At 41.2% G+C, this 12841-nt stretch overlaps 1 protein-coding gene across 3 annotated transcripts in view; it reads right to left on the bottom strand.

Moving 5' to 3' along the window:
• Window positions 1-10501, bottom strand: part of LOC107390574 (uncharacterized) — a 30254-nt gene extending 19753 nt beyond the window's left edge. For 2 of the 3 annotated variants that reach the window (XM_054746343.2, XM_054746344.2), the window contains exons 1-13: window positions 10402-10501; window positions 9276-9363; window positions 1909-2013; window positions 1720-1824; window positions 1532-1636; window positions 1343-1447; window positions 1152-1256; window positions 963-1067; window positions 774-878; window positions 585-689; window positions 396-500; window positions 207-311; window positions 17-121 (exon numbers count right to left, since the gene is read on the bottom strand). In XM_054746343.2, the coding sequence (XP_054602318.1) occupies window positions 17-121; window positions 207-311; window positions 396-500; window positions 585-689; window positions 774-878; window positions 963-1067; window positions 1152-1256; window positions 1343-1447; window positions 1532-1636; window positions 1720-1824; window positions 1909-2013; window positions 9276-9286 (1166 nt within the window). In that variant the 5' untranslated portion in view covers window positions 9287-9363; window positions 10402-10501. The remainder of the gene's footprint in view (window positions 1-16; window positions 122-206; window positions 312-395; window positions 501-584; window positions 690-773; window positions 879-962; window positions 1068-1151; window positions 1257-1342; window positions 1448-1531; window positions 1637-1719; window positions 1825-1908; window positions 2014-9275; window positions 9364-10401) is intronic. The other variant, XM_054746345.2, reaches the window with a different exon arrangement.
• Between the last annotated feature and the right edge of the window lie 2340 nt (window positions 10502-12841).

Below are 12841 nucleotides of genomic sequence, written 5' to 3'. Positions count from 1 at the left end.
CCTTTCATTTTATAACCTTTGTTCTGCATTCCTGAAGTTTAGTGGTTCATCCTTGGACCTGGAACTCTGTGCAGACACAGTGCTCTGTGTAGGCGAAGTTGGTCTCTGCTTGTTAGGTCCACTGCAAAAAATACAAATAATGCCATTATCAATTGAAAAAAAAAAGATTTCTGTACAAAATTCTCCCTTTCCTTTCATTTTATAACCTTTGTTCTGGATTCCTGAAGTTCAGTGGTTCATCCTTGGACCTGGAACTCTGCGCAGACACAGTGCTCTGTGTAAGTGAAGTTGGTCTCTGCTTGTTAGGTCCACTGCAAAAAATACAAATAATGCTATTATCAACGGAAAAAATATGATTTATGTACAAAATTCTCCCTTTCCTTTCATTTTATAACCTTTGTTCTGCATTCCTGAAGTTTAGTGGTTCATCCTTGGACCTGGAACTCTGCGCAGACACAGTGCTCTGTGTAGGTGAAGTTGGTCTCTGCTTGTTAGGTTCACTGCAAAAAATACAAATAATGCCATTATCAATTGAAAAAATATGATTTATGTACAAAATTCTCCCTTTCCTTTCATTTTATAACCTTTGTTCTGCATTCCTGAAGTTTAGTGGTTCATCCTTGGACCTGGAACTCTGTGCAGACACAGTGCTCTGTGTAGGCGAAGTTGGTCTCTGCTTGTTAGGTCCACTGCAAAAAATACAAATAATGCCATTATCGATTGAAAAAAAAAGATTTCTGTACAAAATTCTCCCTTTCCTTTCATTTTATAACCTTTGTTCTGGATTCCTGAAGTTCAGTGGTTCATCCTTGGACCTGGAACTCTGCGCAGACACAGTGCTCTGTGTAGGTGAAGTTAGTCTCTGCTTGTTAGGTCCACTGCAAAAAATAGAAATAATGCTATTATCAACTGAAAAAATATGATTTATGTACAAAATTCTCCCTTTCCTTTCATTTTATAACCTTTGTTCTGCATTCCTGAAGTTTAGTGGTTCATCCTTGGACCTGGAACTCTGCGCAGACACAGTGCTCTGTGTAGGTGAAGTTGGTCTCTGCTTGTTAGGTTCACTGCAAAAAATACAAATAATGCCATTATCAATTGAAAAAATATGATTTATGTACAAAATTCTCCCTTTCCTTTCATTTTATAACCTTTGTTCTGCATTCCTGAAGTTCAGTGGTTCATCCTTGGACCTGGAACTCTGCACAGACACAGTGCTCTGTGTAGGTGAAGTTGGTCTCTGCTTGTTAGGTCCACTGCAAAAAATACAAATAATGCTATTATCAATTGAAAAAAAAAAAGATTTCTGTACAAAATTCTCCCTTTCCTTTCATTTTATAACCTTTGTTCTGCATTCCTGAAGTTCAGTGGTTCATCCTTGGACCTGGAACTCTGCGCAGACACAGTGCTCTGTGTAGGTGAAGTTGGTCTCTGCTTGTTAGGTCCACTGCAAAAAATACAAATAATGCTATTATCAATTGAAAAAAAAAGATTTCTGTACAAAATTCTCCCTTTCCTTTCATTTTATAACCTTTGTTCTGGATTCCTGAAGTTCAGTGGTTCATCCTTGGACCTGGAACTCTGCGCAGACACAGTGCTCTGTGTAGGTGAAGTTGGTCTCTGCTTGTTAGGTCCACTGCAAAAAATACAAATAATGCTATTATCAATTGAAAAAAAAGATTTATGTACAAAATTCTCCCTTTCCTTTCATTTTATAACCTTTGTTCTGCATTCCTGAAGTTCAGTGGTTCATCCTTGGACCTGGAACTCTGCGCAGACACAGTGCTCTGTGTAGGTGAAGTTGGTCTCTGCTTGTTAGGTCCACTGCAAAAAATACAAATAATGCTATTATCAATTGAAAAAATAGGATTTATGTACAAAATTCTCCCTTTCCTTTCATTTTATAACCTTTGTTCTGCATTCCTGAAGTTTAGTGGTTCATCCTTGGACCCGTAACTCTGCGCAGACACAGTGCTCTGTGTAGGTGAAGTTGCTCTCTTCTTGTCAGTTTGACTGCAAATGAAATTTTGTGCAATTATGAACTGGAAAAATTAAAGGTTTCCTGTACAATTTATCTATTTCCTTTTCTTTTAGTAACCTTGGTTTTGCTTTCCTGAAATCTAGTGGTTCATCCTTGGACCGGGAACTCTGCTCAGACACACTGCTTAGTGTAGCGCAGGGGTGGGCAATTATTTTTTCCATGGGACCACATGAGAAATAGAAAATATTGTGGAGGGCCAGGCCAAAAGGCTGAAGTCAATTATGCATAATATTAATTGTATTTCTTTATAAAAAGCAGTAAATGCCATCGTTTTTTCAAGCTGGTAAGAGTAGACTATATGTTATAAATGAGCAAAAAGGAAAAAGTGAGGTTGGCTTACAAAAATGTGATTTATTCAAATTTCCTAAGGCAATGGTAAACAAAGTGCGCATTTGGTTTTTGTTAAACACTTGTGACTTATATTAGTTAACAGTTTCAGTCACATTCACTCCAAAACACATTTTGAGTTTCAAATATTGTTGGAAAGAAGTTCTTAGCATTCTACAGACACACAGTATTGTCTGTAAAATAAAATCACTGAACTGTGATCTTGAGAAAGAGGTTTAAAAAAAAGTTGTCCCAGTTCACTGCTAGTTGCCTTCATTTGTGGTCCAAACACCTTATTTTGTGTTTTTAAGCAATTTTTTTCTTATTCAGTGAGAGAAATCTAGTCTCTGCTGGGCTTTAACGAGTGCATCAAAGTCAGGTTGAATGTCTGAGGTGGAGATGCGAAGCACAGCTGACAAATGATCATCAGTGAGAGAGGATCTATACCTGGATTTTGTAAGCTTCATCATTGAAAATGTTTGTTCACAAATGTAGGTAGAGCCGAAGAAAACCAACATCTTCTGAGCATGTCTCCTCAGGTTTGGAAAGTTCTCCTCCTTAAGAGAAGAGTAGAAATCCAGCAGAGATCCTGAATCTCTGCTTTCAAGTCCCAAACCCTCTTCAGCACTTTCCCCAGGCTGAGCCATCTGACAGCTGTGTGGAGTCCTCCAAAAGAGCGACAAACTGTCTGTGATTCATTGCCCGTGCCCTGATGAAGTTTATTATTTTAGTAACAACATCAGTAACATGGTTGATTTTTAGCACTGACTTGCACAACACATGTTGGTGTATAATTCAATGCAAAAACACCTATTTTTGATCTGCATAGATGTCTGTCACTTTTATCTTGCATGCGTTTCAAAAGTCCGACATTTTTCCCTGTAAGGTTTGGACAACCGTCTGTTGTGACACCTGACAGTCTCTCCCATTTCAATCCCAGAGTGTCCATGCACGCATTTACCTCTGTAAAAAGATCACTCCCTGTCGTTGCTGCCAGCTCCTCTGTGAGCTCCGTTATCCCCCAGACAAATACGAGCAGCTGAGCTGTGTCCCGGACATCACAGCTCTCGTCTACGGCCACTGAGAAAAAGTCAAAACTTGCCACTTCACGTTGCAGCTGAAGCTCCAGGTTCTCCACAATGTCCTCGATCCTCCTGGTCACGGTTCGCCTGGACAGCGGGATTTGCTCAAATGCGCCTTTTTTCAGGGCATATTAGTGCTGCGGAGTCCACCATGCACTCTTTGACAAACTCTCCCTCCGAAAACGGCTTGCTGGTTTTAGCTATTTTGTGGGATATCACAAAGCTGGTGCTGGCTGCTGCATCCCTGATGTGTGAAGCTTAGTAAAAAAGCCTTGCTGCTTTAGCAACTTTGCTAGCAAAGCTTCGGATGTCCGTGCCCTTTCAGCATCAGACAAGTTCTTGTATTTTTCCAAGTGTTTCTTGTCGTAATGCCGACTCAAATTGTAGTCCTTAAACACGGCAATCTCCTCCCCACAAACCAAACACACGGCTTTGCCTCCGACTTCAGTAAAAAAAATACGTAGCAGTCCAATTTTTGTTGAAAATCCTGCATTCGGAAACTTTTTTTTTTTTTTTTTTTTGCATGAGCGGACATTTCTGGGGCTACAATCACCAACTTCGGGCACTTGTTGCTATACGTATTGCGTCATTGTGCACGTAAAAAACAACTTCAAAATAAAAGCAATGCAGCCTTAGCCCATGCATGAGGTAAAATGAGAAAATACATTTATTTTGTAATTTCCAATTAACCTTACGCGGGCCGGTCAAAGTCAACCAAAGGGCCGTATGTGGCCCGCGGGCCGTAAGATGCCCAGGTCTGGTGTAGGGGAATTTGGTCTCAGCTTGTTAGTGTCACAGTGAGTGTTGGTTTTGGACCCATATATAGGTGAGAGAAGCTCTGAGGCAGCAAACTACTTAAATCCATTTATTGCAGGGACTTGGGAGTGCAGGAACAAAAGCACGTTGACATGGGTGACATAAGACAAGGACAACAGACGAAGCGACAAAAGACACAGGAATGACAGGGCTTAAATACACAGGAGCAGGTGATCAGGTTAACAAGAGGTAGGTGCAACTAATAAACACAAGGAGAGACGAGAGGCAACCAAGGCTGGGAAGCAGAACGGGACAGTTAGCTCCACTGTTGAAAATATATAAAATCACATTATGGATTGAGAGAAAAAATTGTGTCCACAAATGTTTCCTTTTCCTTTCATTTTAAAACCTGAGTTTAGCATTCCTCTAAGTAAGTGGTTCGTCCATCCGGGAAAGCAGTAACTCAGGAGGTAGAGCTAGTTGTCCAGTAATCATTAGGTTGCAGGTTTGATCCCAGCTCTGAGAATGCTGTTGTTGTGTCCTTGGACAAGACACTTAACCCATCTTACCTGGTTGGAGGGACTGGTAGCGCCAGTGTTTGGCAGGCCTCGCCTCTGTCAGTGCCCCCCCAGGCAGCTGTGGCTACATCGTAGCCCACCAGCGTGTGAGTGGGATGGCTATTGTCTTGTGAGGAGCCTTGGAGGGTTGTAGAACTATCAGAAAGTGCTATACAAATGCAGGCCATTTACCATCTACCATCCTTGGACCCGGAACTATGATCAGACACAACGCTCTGTGTAGGTGAAGTTGATCTGAGCTCTGACAAATCAAGAAAATGACAAAATAGTCAGAATTCAAATATTTGAATATTTATACATTTGTTTTTGTTTGTTTGTTTTTTTTAAATATTGACCCTTTTTAAAGACCTTTGTTTATTTTTTTCTATCAGATTAAATGGTACGTGGCCTGTATTTATATAACAACTTCTAGAGTCCCAAAACCCCCTAAGGAGCTTTATAACACAAGTCATTCATCCAGTCACACACTGATGGCGATGAGCTACATTGTAGCCACATGTTTTACTTCTACTCATTGACCTCTCAGCTACATTTGACAATGTCCACAGTTGAAGGAGAAAACACATCATTTAAAAAAAAAAAAGCACTTAAATACATCTACGTATCTGCTCCTGATTCTAATGACGCCCAAGTTCTAATAGTCCAAAATTGATGTAAAAGCCGTTTCAAACGAGCTGTCGCCATCTTGTTTCACTCTGTTGCATCATCCCACCCACCAGGCATATAGAGTGCCCTGATTGGCCCAAAAAGCGGATAAAGCTCTGTGATTTGTTCACTAAGCAGATAGAGCACTATGATTGGCCCACCTTTATGGACCAATCACAGCTCTTTATGTGTTTGAAACCCCTCTAGAGAGCTATGATTGGCCAGCCAGAATGCTGTTAGGGGCTGCCGAGGTTCCAGTGGAGCGTTCCTAGACCAAACTTTGCAAAGCAAGAATTTGGTCTAGTTCACTAGGCTAAGCATAACCACCTTCACTTGAACACCAGTAAAACAAAGGAAATGGTGATTGACTTCCAGAGAAACACTCCTCCTCACTCACCAGTAAACATCCTGGGAGCAGACATTGAGGTGGTGGATACCTTTAAGTACCTGGGTGTTCACCTCAGCCATAAACTGAACTGGTCCAACAACACAGATGCTCTGTATAAGAAGGGCCAAAGCCGCCTCCACCTCCTGAAGAGGCTGAGGTCCTTCGGAGTTAATTCCCAGCTGCTAAAATCCTTTTATCACTTTGTTGTTGGTTCTGTTATCCACACTGCTGTGGTCTGTTGGGGTGCAGGCAGCTCTGACCAAGACTGGAAGAGACTGATCAAGCTAGTTCACAAAGCTAGCTCGGTTCTGGGCTGCCCACTGGATGCAATTGAGGAGACGTGTGAAAGGAGGATGCTAGGGAAGGTGACCACCATCTTAAAAAAAACCACCCACCCACTGCATTCCAAATACCCAAATACTATCAGCACATCTCCTTCCCCACAAGAGGTGATCAAACATTGGACCATTGTTACACTCCATTCAAAGAGTGTTACAAACCCCTCCCCCGCCCAGCTTTTGGTAAGGCAGACCATTGTTCCATTCTGCTGCTGCCTGCATACAGACAAAGACTAAAACGGGAAAAACCAGCTTCCAGAGTTATTTACAAATGGGACAGTGAGGCTGAGGAGGTCCTGCAGGACTGCTTTGAGACAACTGACTGGCAGATATTTGTGGATGCAGCTGATGGCAACATCAATGAACTCACAGACTCTGTCATTGGATATATTGGGAAGTGCATGGATGATATCATCACAAAAACCACTGTCCGCATATACCCAAATCAGAAACCCTGGGTAAATAAAGACGTTCGCGCCAAGCTAAAAGCGCGAACCTCTGCCTTCAACTCTGGAGATGCTGACGCATATAAAGCAGCCAGGTATGACCTCCGAAAGTCCATAAAAAAGGCCAGAAAGGACTACAGGGACAAAATGGAGTCCGGCTACCACAGCTTCGACACCAGGCGACTGTGGAATGGACTGCGCTGCATCACTGACTACAAGAAGGTCAGCACAGTCAGTGTTCAGCCCACTGCATCTCTCGCAGACGAGCTGAACAACTTCTATGCTCGTTTTGATGCAGACAACAGAGAGGAGATCCTCTACCCTCAAGAGGACAGTGAGGCTGCAACTCTAACTCTGGAAACAGAAGCTGTGAGATGGGCCTTTAAAAAGGTCAATCCTCACAAAGCTCCAGGACCAGACGGCATCCCAGGCCGGCTACTCAGAGTGTGTGCAGACGAGCTGGCAGAGGTGTTTACCAACATCTTCAACCTCTCCCTGAGGCAGTCAGTGGTCCCGACGTCCCTCAAAGCATCCACCATCATTCCCGTCCCCAAAAAATCAGTGGTCTCCTGTCTGAATGACTACCGTCCTGTTGCACTGACATCCGTCATCATGAAGTGCCTGGAGCGGCTGGTCAAATGTCACATCTGCTCCTCCCTCCCTGACACACTGGATCCTCTTCAGTTTGCCTATCGGACAAACAGAGCCACAGAGGATGCCATCGCCCTGGCAACACACACCGCCCTCACTCACCTGGAGAAAGGAAATACATATGCAAGAATGCTCTTCATCGACTACAGCTCTGCATTTAACACCATCATCCCCTCAAGACTTGCCACGAAGCTCGTCGACCTTGGGCTGGGAACACCGATCTGCAGTTGGATTCTAAACTTCCTCACAGACAGGCCCCAGGTGGTGAGAGTTGGTAAGCACACTTCCTCATCACTCATCCTAAACACAGTTACGCCCCAGGGTTGTGTGCTTAGCCCCCTCCTATATTCCCTGTTCACACACGACTGTGTTGCTAAACATGAGACCAACATCACCATCAAGTTTGCGGATGACACAACCATCATAGGCCTCATCACAGGGGATGATGAGACGGCCTATAGAGAGGAGGTGATGGCACTGTACGAGTGGTGCCTGGAAAATAACCTGACTCTCAACATCAGCAAAACCAGAGAAATGATAGTGGACTACCGGAAACGACCAGTCAGGGAACACCAACCCATCCGCATCAACGGGGTCGAGGTCGAAAGGGTCAGCAGCTTCAAGTTCCTTGGAGTCAACATCACTGAGGACTTCTCCTGGACCCTTCACACAGACACTACTATCAGGAAAGCTCGCCAGCGGCTTTACTTCCTGAGGAGGCTGAGGAAGTTTGTCGTGAGCGCCTGCTTCATCTCAAATTTCTACAGGTGTGCAATTGAGAGCTTGCTGACGAGCTGCATCACAGTGTGGTACGGAAGCTGCTCTGCCAGCAGCCGTAAATCACTACAGAGGGTGGTGAAAGCAGCAGAGCACATCACTGGCATGAGGCTTCCTGCCATTCAGGACATTTATCTCCAACGATGCCTCCGGAAAGCACACAGCATCATCAAGGACCACAGCCACCCGGCACATCAGCTGTTCTCCCTGTTACCATCTGGCAGACGTTACAGGAGTCTGTCTGCTCGGACTACAAGACTTAAAAACAGTTTCTATCATCAAGCCATACGACACCTCAACCACAACACCTAAACACACACAACACAGGACTCAGAAGCTACCCTGCAGCTTCACAAGTACTATATTTAATCCGTACTGGTCACTTCACTTTATTGTTATTGTAATTTATATCCAAAGTGCAACACTGTAATCTATATGCATAATTTATATCCTGCAATACTGTAATTTATATCTAAAGTGCAATACTGTAATTTTCTGCAGCTCATTCCTGTGCAATATCCCATCTGCCCTCCCGTCATATTTCTTTTCAGGATTTTCTTTATTGACACATATATATTTAGTCATCTTTTCCCTTTTACCATGTCTCTCTAATATTTTGCTCCTTACTATATTTTTTTGCTTTATTTTATTATATTTCATTATATTTCATTATATTTTCTCCTGTATCATGTTGCTGAGAGACCGCTGCTCGTCATACACGTTTCATTGCAATGTTGACCCTGTGCTAACTTGCATATGACAAATAAACTAAAACTGAACTGAAACATTCCTCTATGGAGACCATGGACAGCTCCTTCAGAGACAGACTGAGACATCCCAGATGTAAAACAGAATGCTATCGTAGATATTTCATCCCCTCTGCAGCACAAATGTATAACTGCTCATTTTAAGCTGTACTGTCATTGTCCTGGTAAACAATAACATCAATGCAATACTCCGTACATGTTCAATACTTGTGCAATACCGGATTTACATAGTATGTCTGTGTCTCTTGCAGTATGCTGCATAGTGTTAGAGCCCAAGTTTTTTTCATTTTTTTATTCGTGGTTTTTAGTGGTCAAAGGTTTCAATACTAGATTACCGCCTATATGTATAAACACAATTACCTTTATCTTCAAATAATTCTCTTAAGTGTTTGTGCTGCTGTAACAAGTGGATTTCCCCACTGTGGGATCAATAAAGCCTACTCTATTCTATTCTATTTCTTTTATTTGCAGTTTCTTACCTTGAATCCATTCCTGGGGAATCTGGGTTGGTCTAGGACAAATCTCTGTTTGGGGAAATCATTGATTTGCTCCGACTGAAGCCGCCCTCTGCAGTTAAAGAAATAAAAGTATTTTATTATACACTTTCTACGCACACACATATCCCACATATGGCTCAAATTTGGGGTGATCAATGTTCTTTTAAAACAGTAGAAAATTTCTGGGTATCAGGTGAACCATGTGAATATAAATCTGTCTACTTTGAAAAGTATTTTGGTCTGATGCATAATGCAGGTTTAATGAACTTTAAAAAGCATTAAGGCTGAGAATTGAATGATTAAAATATTTAAATTAATTATATTATCTTTATGGGTGAATATAAAAAGATCTGAAAATAAACAAATAAAATGGCTGATCACGTCTGCTTTACACACCCATGATTTATTCTACAAAGCTACACAAATAAAGATACAGTAGCACACCACATCACAAGAGTTAAACATTGACAGGCACTTCAAACTCCGGTTTACTAACTACTGCAAAAATACATGACCAATAAACACACATGACCATTTGTAGGTGAAAGAGAAAAGTTATCAGTTATCTGTGATGGACAAAGGAAACCACTTAATTATGTGTGCAATTTATGAATTTACTGCAGTGAAAAGTTATGTTCTAAAAATTACAACTGGAGCATTAACAATATATTATTATTGCTTTAATCACTTGTAGGTATAAAATAATCCGTTTTTAAGTAATCGTAGCAAAGTGGTTGGTACTCCAAACTGTATTAAAAGCTTCACTAAAACATAGCTTTGTTGAAACAGAGAACATAAAATCTATAGGGGACGATGGAGATTACCAACATGGCTGCAACAGGCTGTTTGCTTACAGGAAAACAAGTCAAATCAACAGCCACATACATTCTTGTTCTTCTGTGGGCATCTAAGCGTAAGTTTATCTAATGCAATCGAGCAAAGATGGTGCTCCATTAACAGCAGACGTGAACCTTCAGCATGTGTCTGTGACCGTTTCCTGCATGGCTTCTGCTCTAAGAAAAGTGAAAAGATTTCACTCGATTTCAACCAAACTCGGACACAAAATGATTTTAGGATTCAGTTTAAAAGAAAAAGTTACCACACTTACCTGAACAGGAAAAGGGTTAGTTCAGAAAAGACCTTTGCTCTGGTGCTGCTGGTTCTTGCGTGTTGCATTACTGCTCTGTCAGCGCGTGTTATACTTTCTGTTTCATGCTGCACCTGTTGAGGTTAGCTCCCTCCTCTTTACCGGCTGCATCATTTTACCTTGTGACCCATAAATGTCTTGTGGAATAAGATAATTCATGTTAAAGTCGCAACTTGGAGTTTATGCACTAGCCACTCTGGAAGTTTAAGAAGTGTCATAATAATTAAATGCATTAAATAAAACACATTATTATATTTCAAAGTTATTCTAGACCTATGTTATTATTGATTAAATTATTATATCCTGCCCAGATTTTTCTATCTTTCAATTTCTGTTGTTGTAGTTTTTACATATTTTTACTCAGTAATTATGAACAAATTTTTGTTGTTTCCACATAATCAGCTCTTTTGGAGTCTTTATAAAGAAAACTGAAATCACTTCCTGTTTCCTTTACACTTGTGATTCAGTTTATCTGTAGAGCTCCAGCCAATGAGAACAACACAATTTGATCTAATATTTCTGAGGGTATGGGCGACCTTGCTTAACAATGCATTTAATTTCTCTGAGTGAGCACACATGAACAATCATCTGTATATTTTTTTATTATTTCTCTTCATTTTGAAGAAGACTTTTCATTTTGACTAATAAACTCTTCATTGCAAAATGCTTTATATTTTAATGGGTTAAGATCTAAGACTTTTTCTTCTTTATCAGGATGAGCACATTTCCCAAAACCCTGCTGAATAGAATCCTGGACACTTCCCTCTAGTGGAGAATCTAAGTACTACCCACGACTAGTACGTTTTCTAGTGTATATTTTTATAATTACATAAATTAAATATATGTTTAATAATTATAACATTAATACCAAATGAAAAGTTCAATTACAAATTATAACTCTGTTATTAATATTTTTGTATCAGTCTCTAAATTGTTACAGAGTGAAGCTGCATTTCAAAATCACTCTTGTTTTCTAGTTATGAGAAGTTTATTTCAATTTATGTTTTGTATATTTAACCATGTGAGACCAGATGTTTTAGAACTGAAAGCCTAAAAACGTGACAGATTAGCGATAAATAGACAGTGAGTCAGGGGCGGATTTAGGACCAGGGGCGGATTTAGGGAGAGGGTGCTCGCTGCAGAACTTCAAAGGCGGAACTGCACCATAAGGTGGAGCTGCATCAGAGTCAGCACCACCCATTCACGCAAACTCAGCCTAGCCCACTGACTTCATCTATTCTTGTTTTTCAACTTCATCGCAAACTAACCTGACCCACATGAATTACGGCTGTTACTAGTTTACAATTGTTAATGCTATGATCTATGCTCCAATTAAACAAGATAAATATAACTTGCTACATGACAAAGGGTGTGTCCGAATCCACAGGAAGGATGCTTATGAGTACGACTCCTCGCATGTCTGGCAAGGCCGGGTCCTTGAAGACCGGAACCCAGCGGCTCTGAATTCAGACAGTCTAGCCTTCACCTCTACGGTGGCCCGTAGGTCCGGTCCCGTCACAGCCGTGGCAGCAGCTACACGCAAAGGAAAAATGCTAAAGCTAGCAAAAATCGAGCAGGAATATTAAGGAGCTACAGCAGCTTCACATCCATCAGCAGCGTTTGTTCACAACCGTTTTCAGGTAAAGTAACTTTGTTTATTCTAGAAGCTTTCAGGACTTACATGTTAACTTTAGATGGTTTCATGTATGTTTTAAGCTACAGAATGAACTTGTTAAACATACACATTTCTACAGAGTACTATTAATATAAACCAAATGCATTATAAATGTCGAATGCAGTAGGATGTTTTCTAATATAAATTGGACCTTAGAACTTATTTTGCATCAAATGAGGGTAAAACATTTTAAAAAACAGGCTTTTTAATAAAATAGCATTGAACTGTTTTCAATGTGCATTTGTTTATTAAACTTAAGCCTAATAATGATTAGATCTGTCTTAAAAATGTAAATTCTCTGTAGTTTTCCCCGCTGCTTTTCTTTAAACTGATCAGAACCATTGTACTGCAGGTTATATGTTTTTTTTATTGAAAAATGTAAAACTAAACTATGTTTTTATCTATTACAGGTCAGCATACACTGTGCTGCACATCTGCCTCTGTGCTGTTGAAGTTGTGGGTGTGGAGGATGAGCGTGAGGAAGATGTGTGTGGAGGAGGTCAGTGGTGCTTCCTGGAGGAGGTACCAGCAGACCACCACTATTGTTAACAGGCAAGTCATTCACAGAGATGTAACAGCCGTCGTCTGAGCCAGTCCAGCAGGCCCTGTAGATGGACGATGGAGTGGACAGTGAGAAGCGTCCAAAAGCTCTCTCTGCAGACCATCCTGTATGATGTTCCTCTGGCCAGAAACGTCCAGCCACGGGTCTGCTCCAGCCCTCCATCC

The sequence above is a fragment of the Nothobranchius furzeri genome, chromosome 15 (assembly GCF_043380555.1).
Source record: "Nothobranchius furzeri strain GRZ-AD chromosome 15, NfurGRZ-RIMD1, whole genome shotgun sequence".
Classification (NCBI taxonomy): Eukaryota; Metazoa; Chordata; class Actinopteri; order Cyprinodontiformes; family Nothobranchiidae; genus Nothobranchius; species Nothobranchius furzeri.
This window is presented reverse-complemented; position numbering and strand designations above follow the sequence as displayed.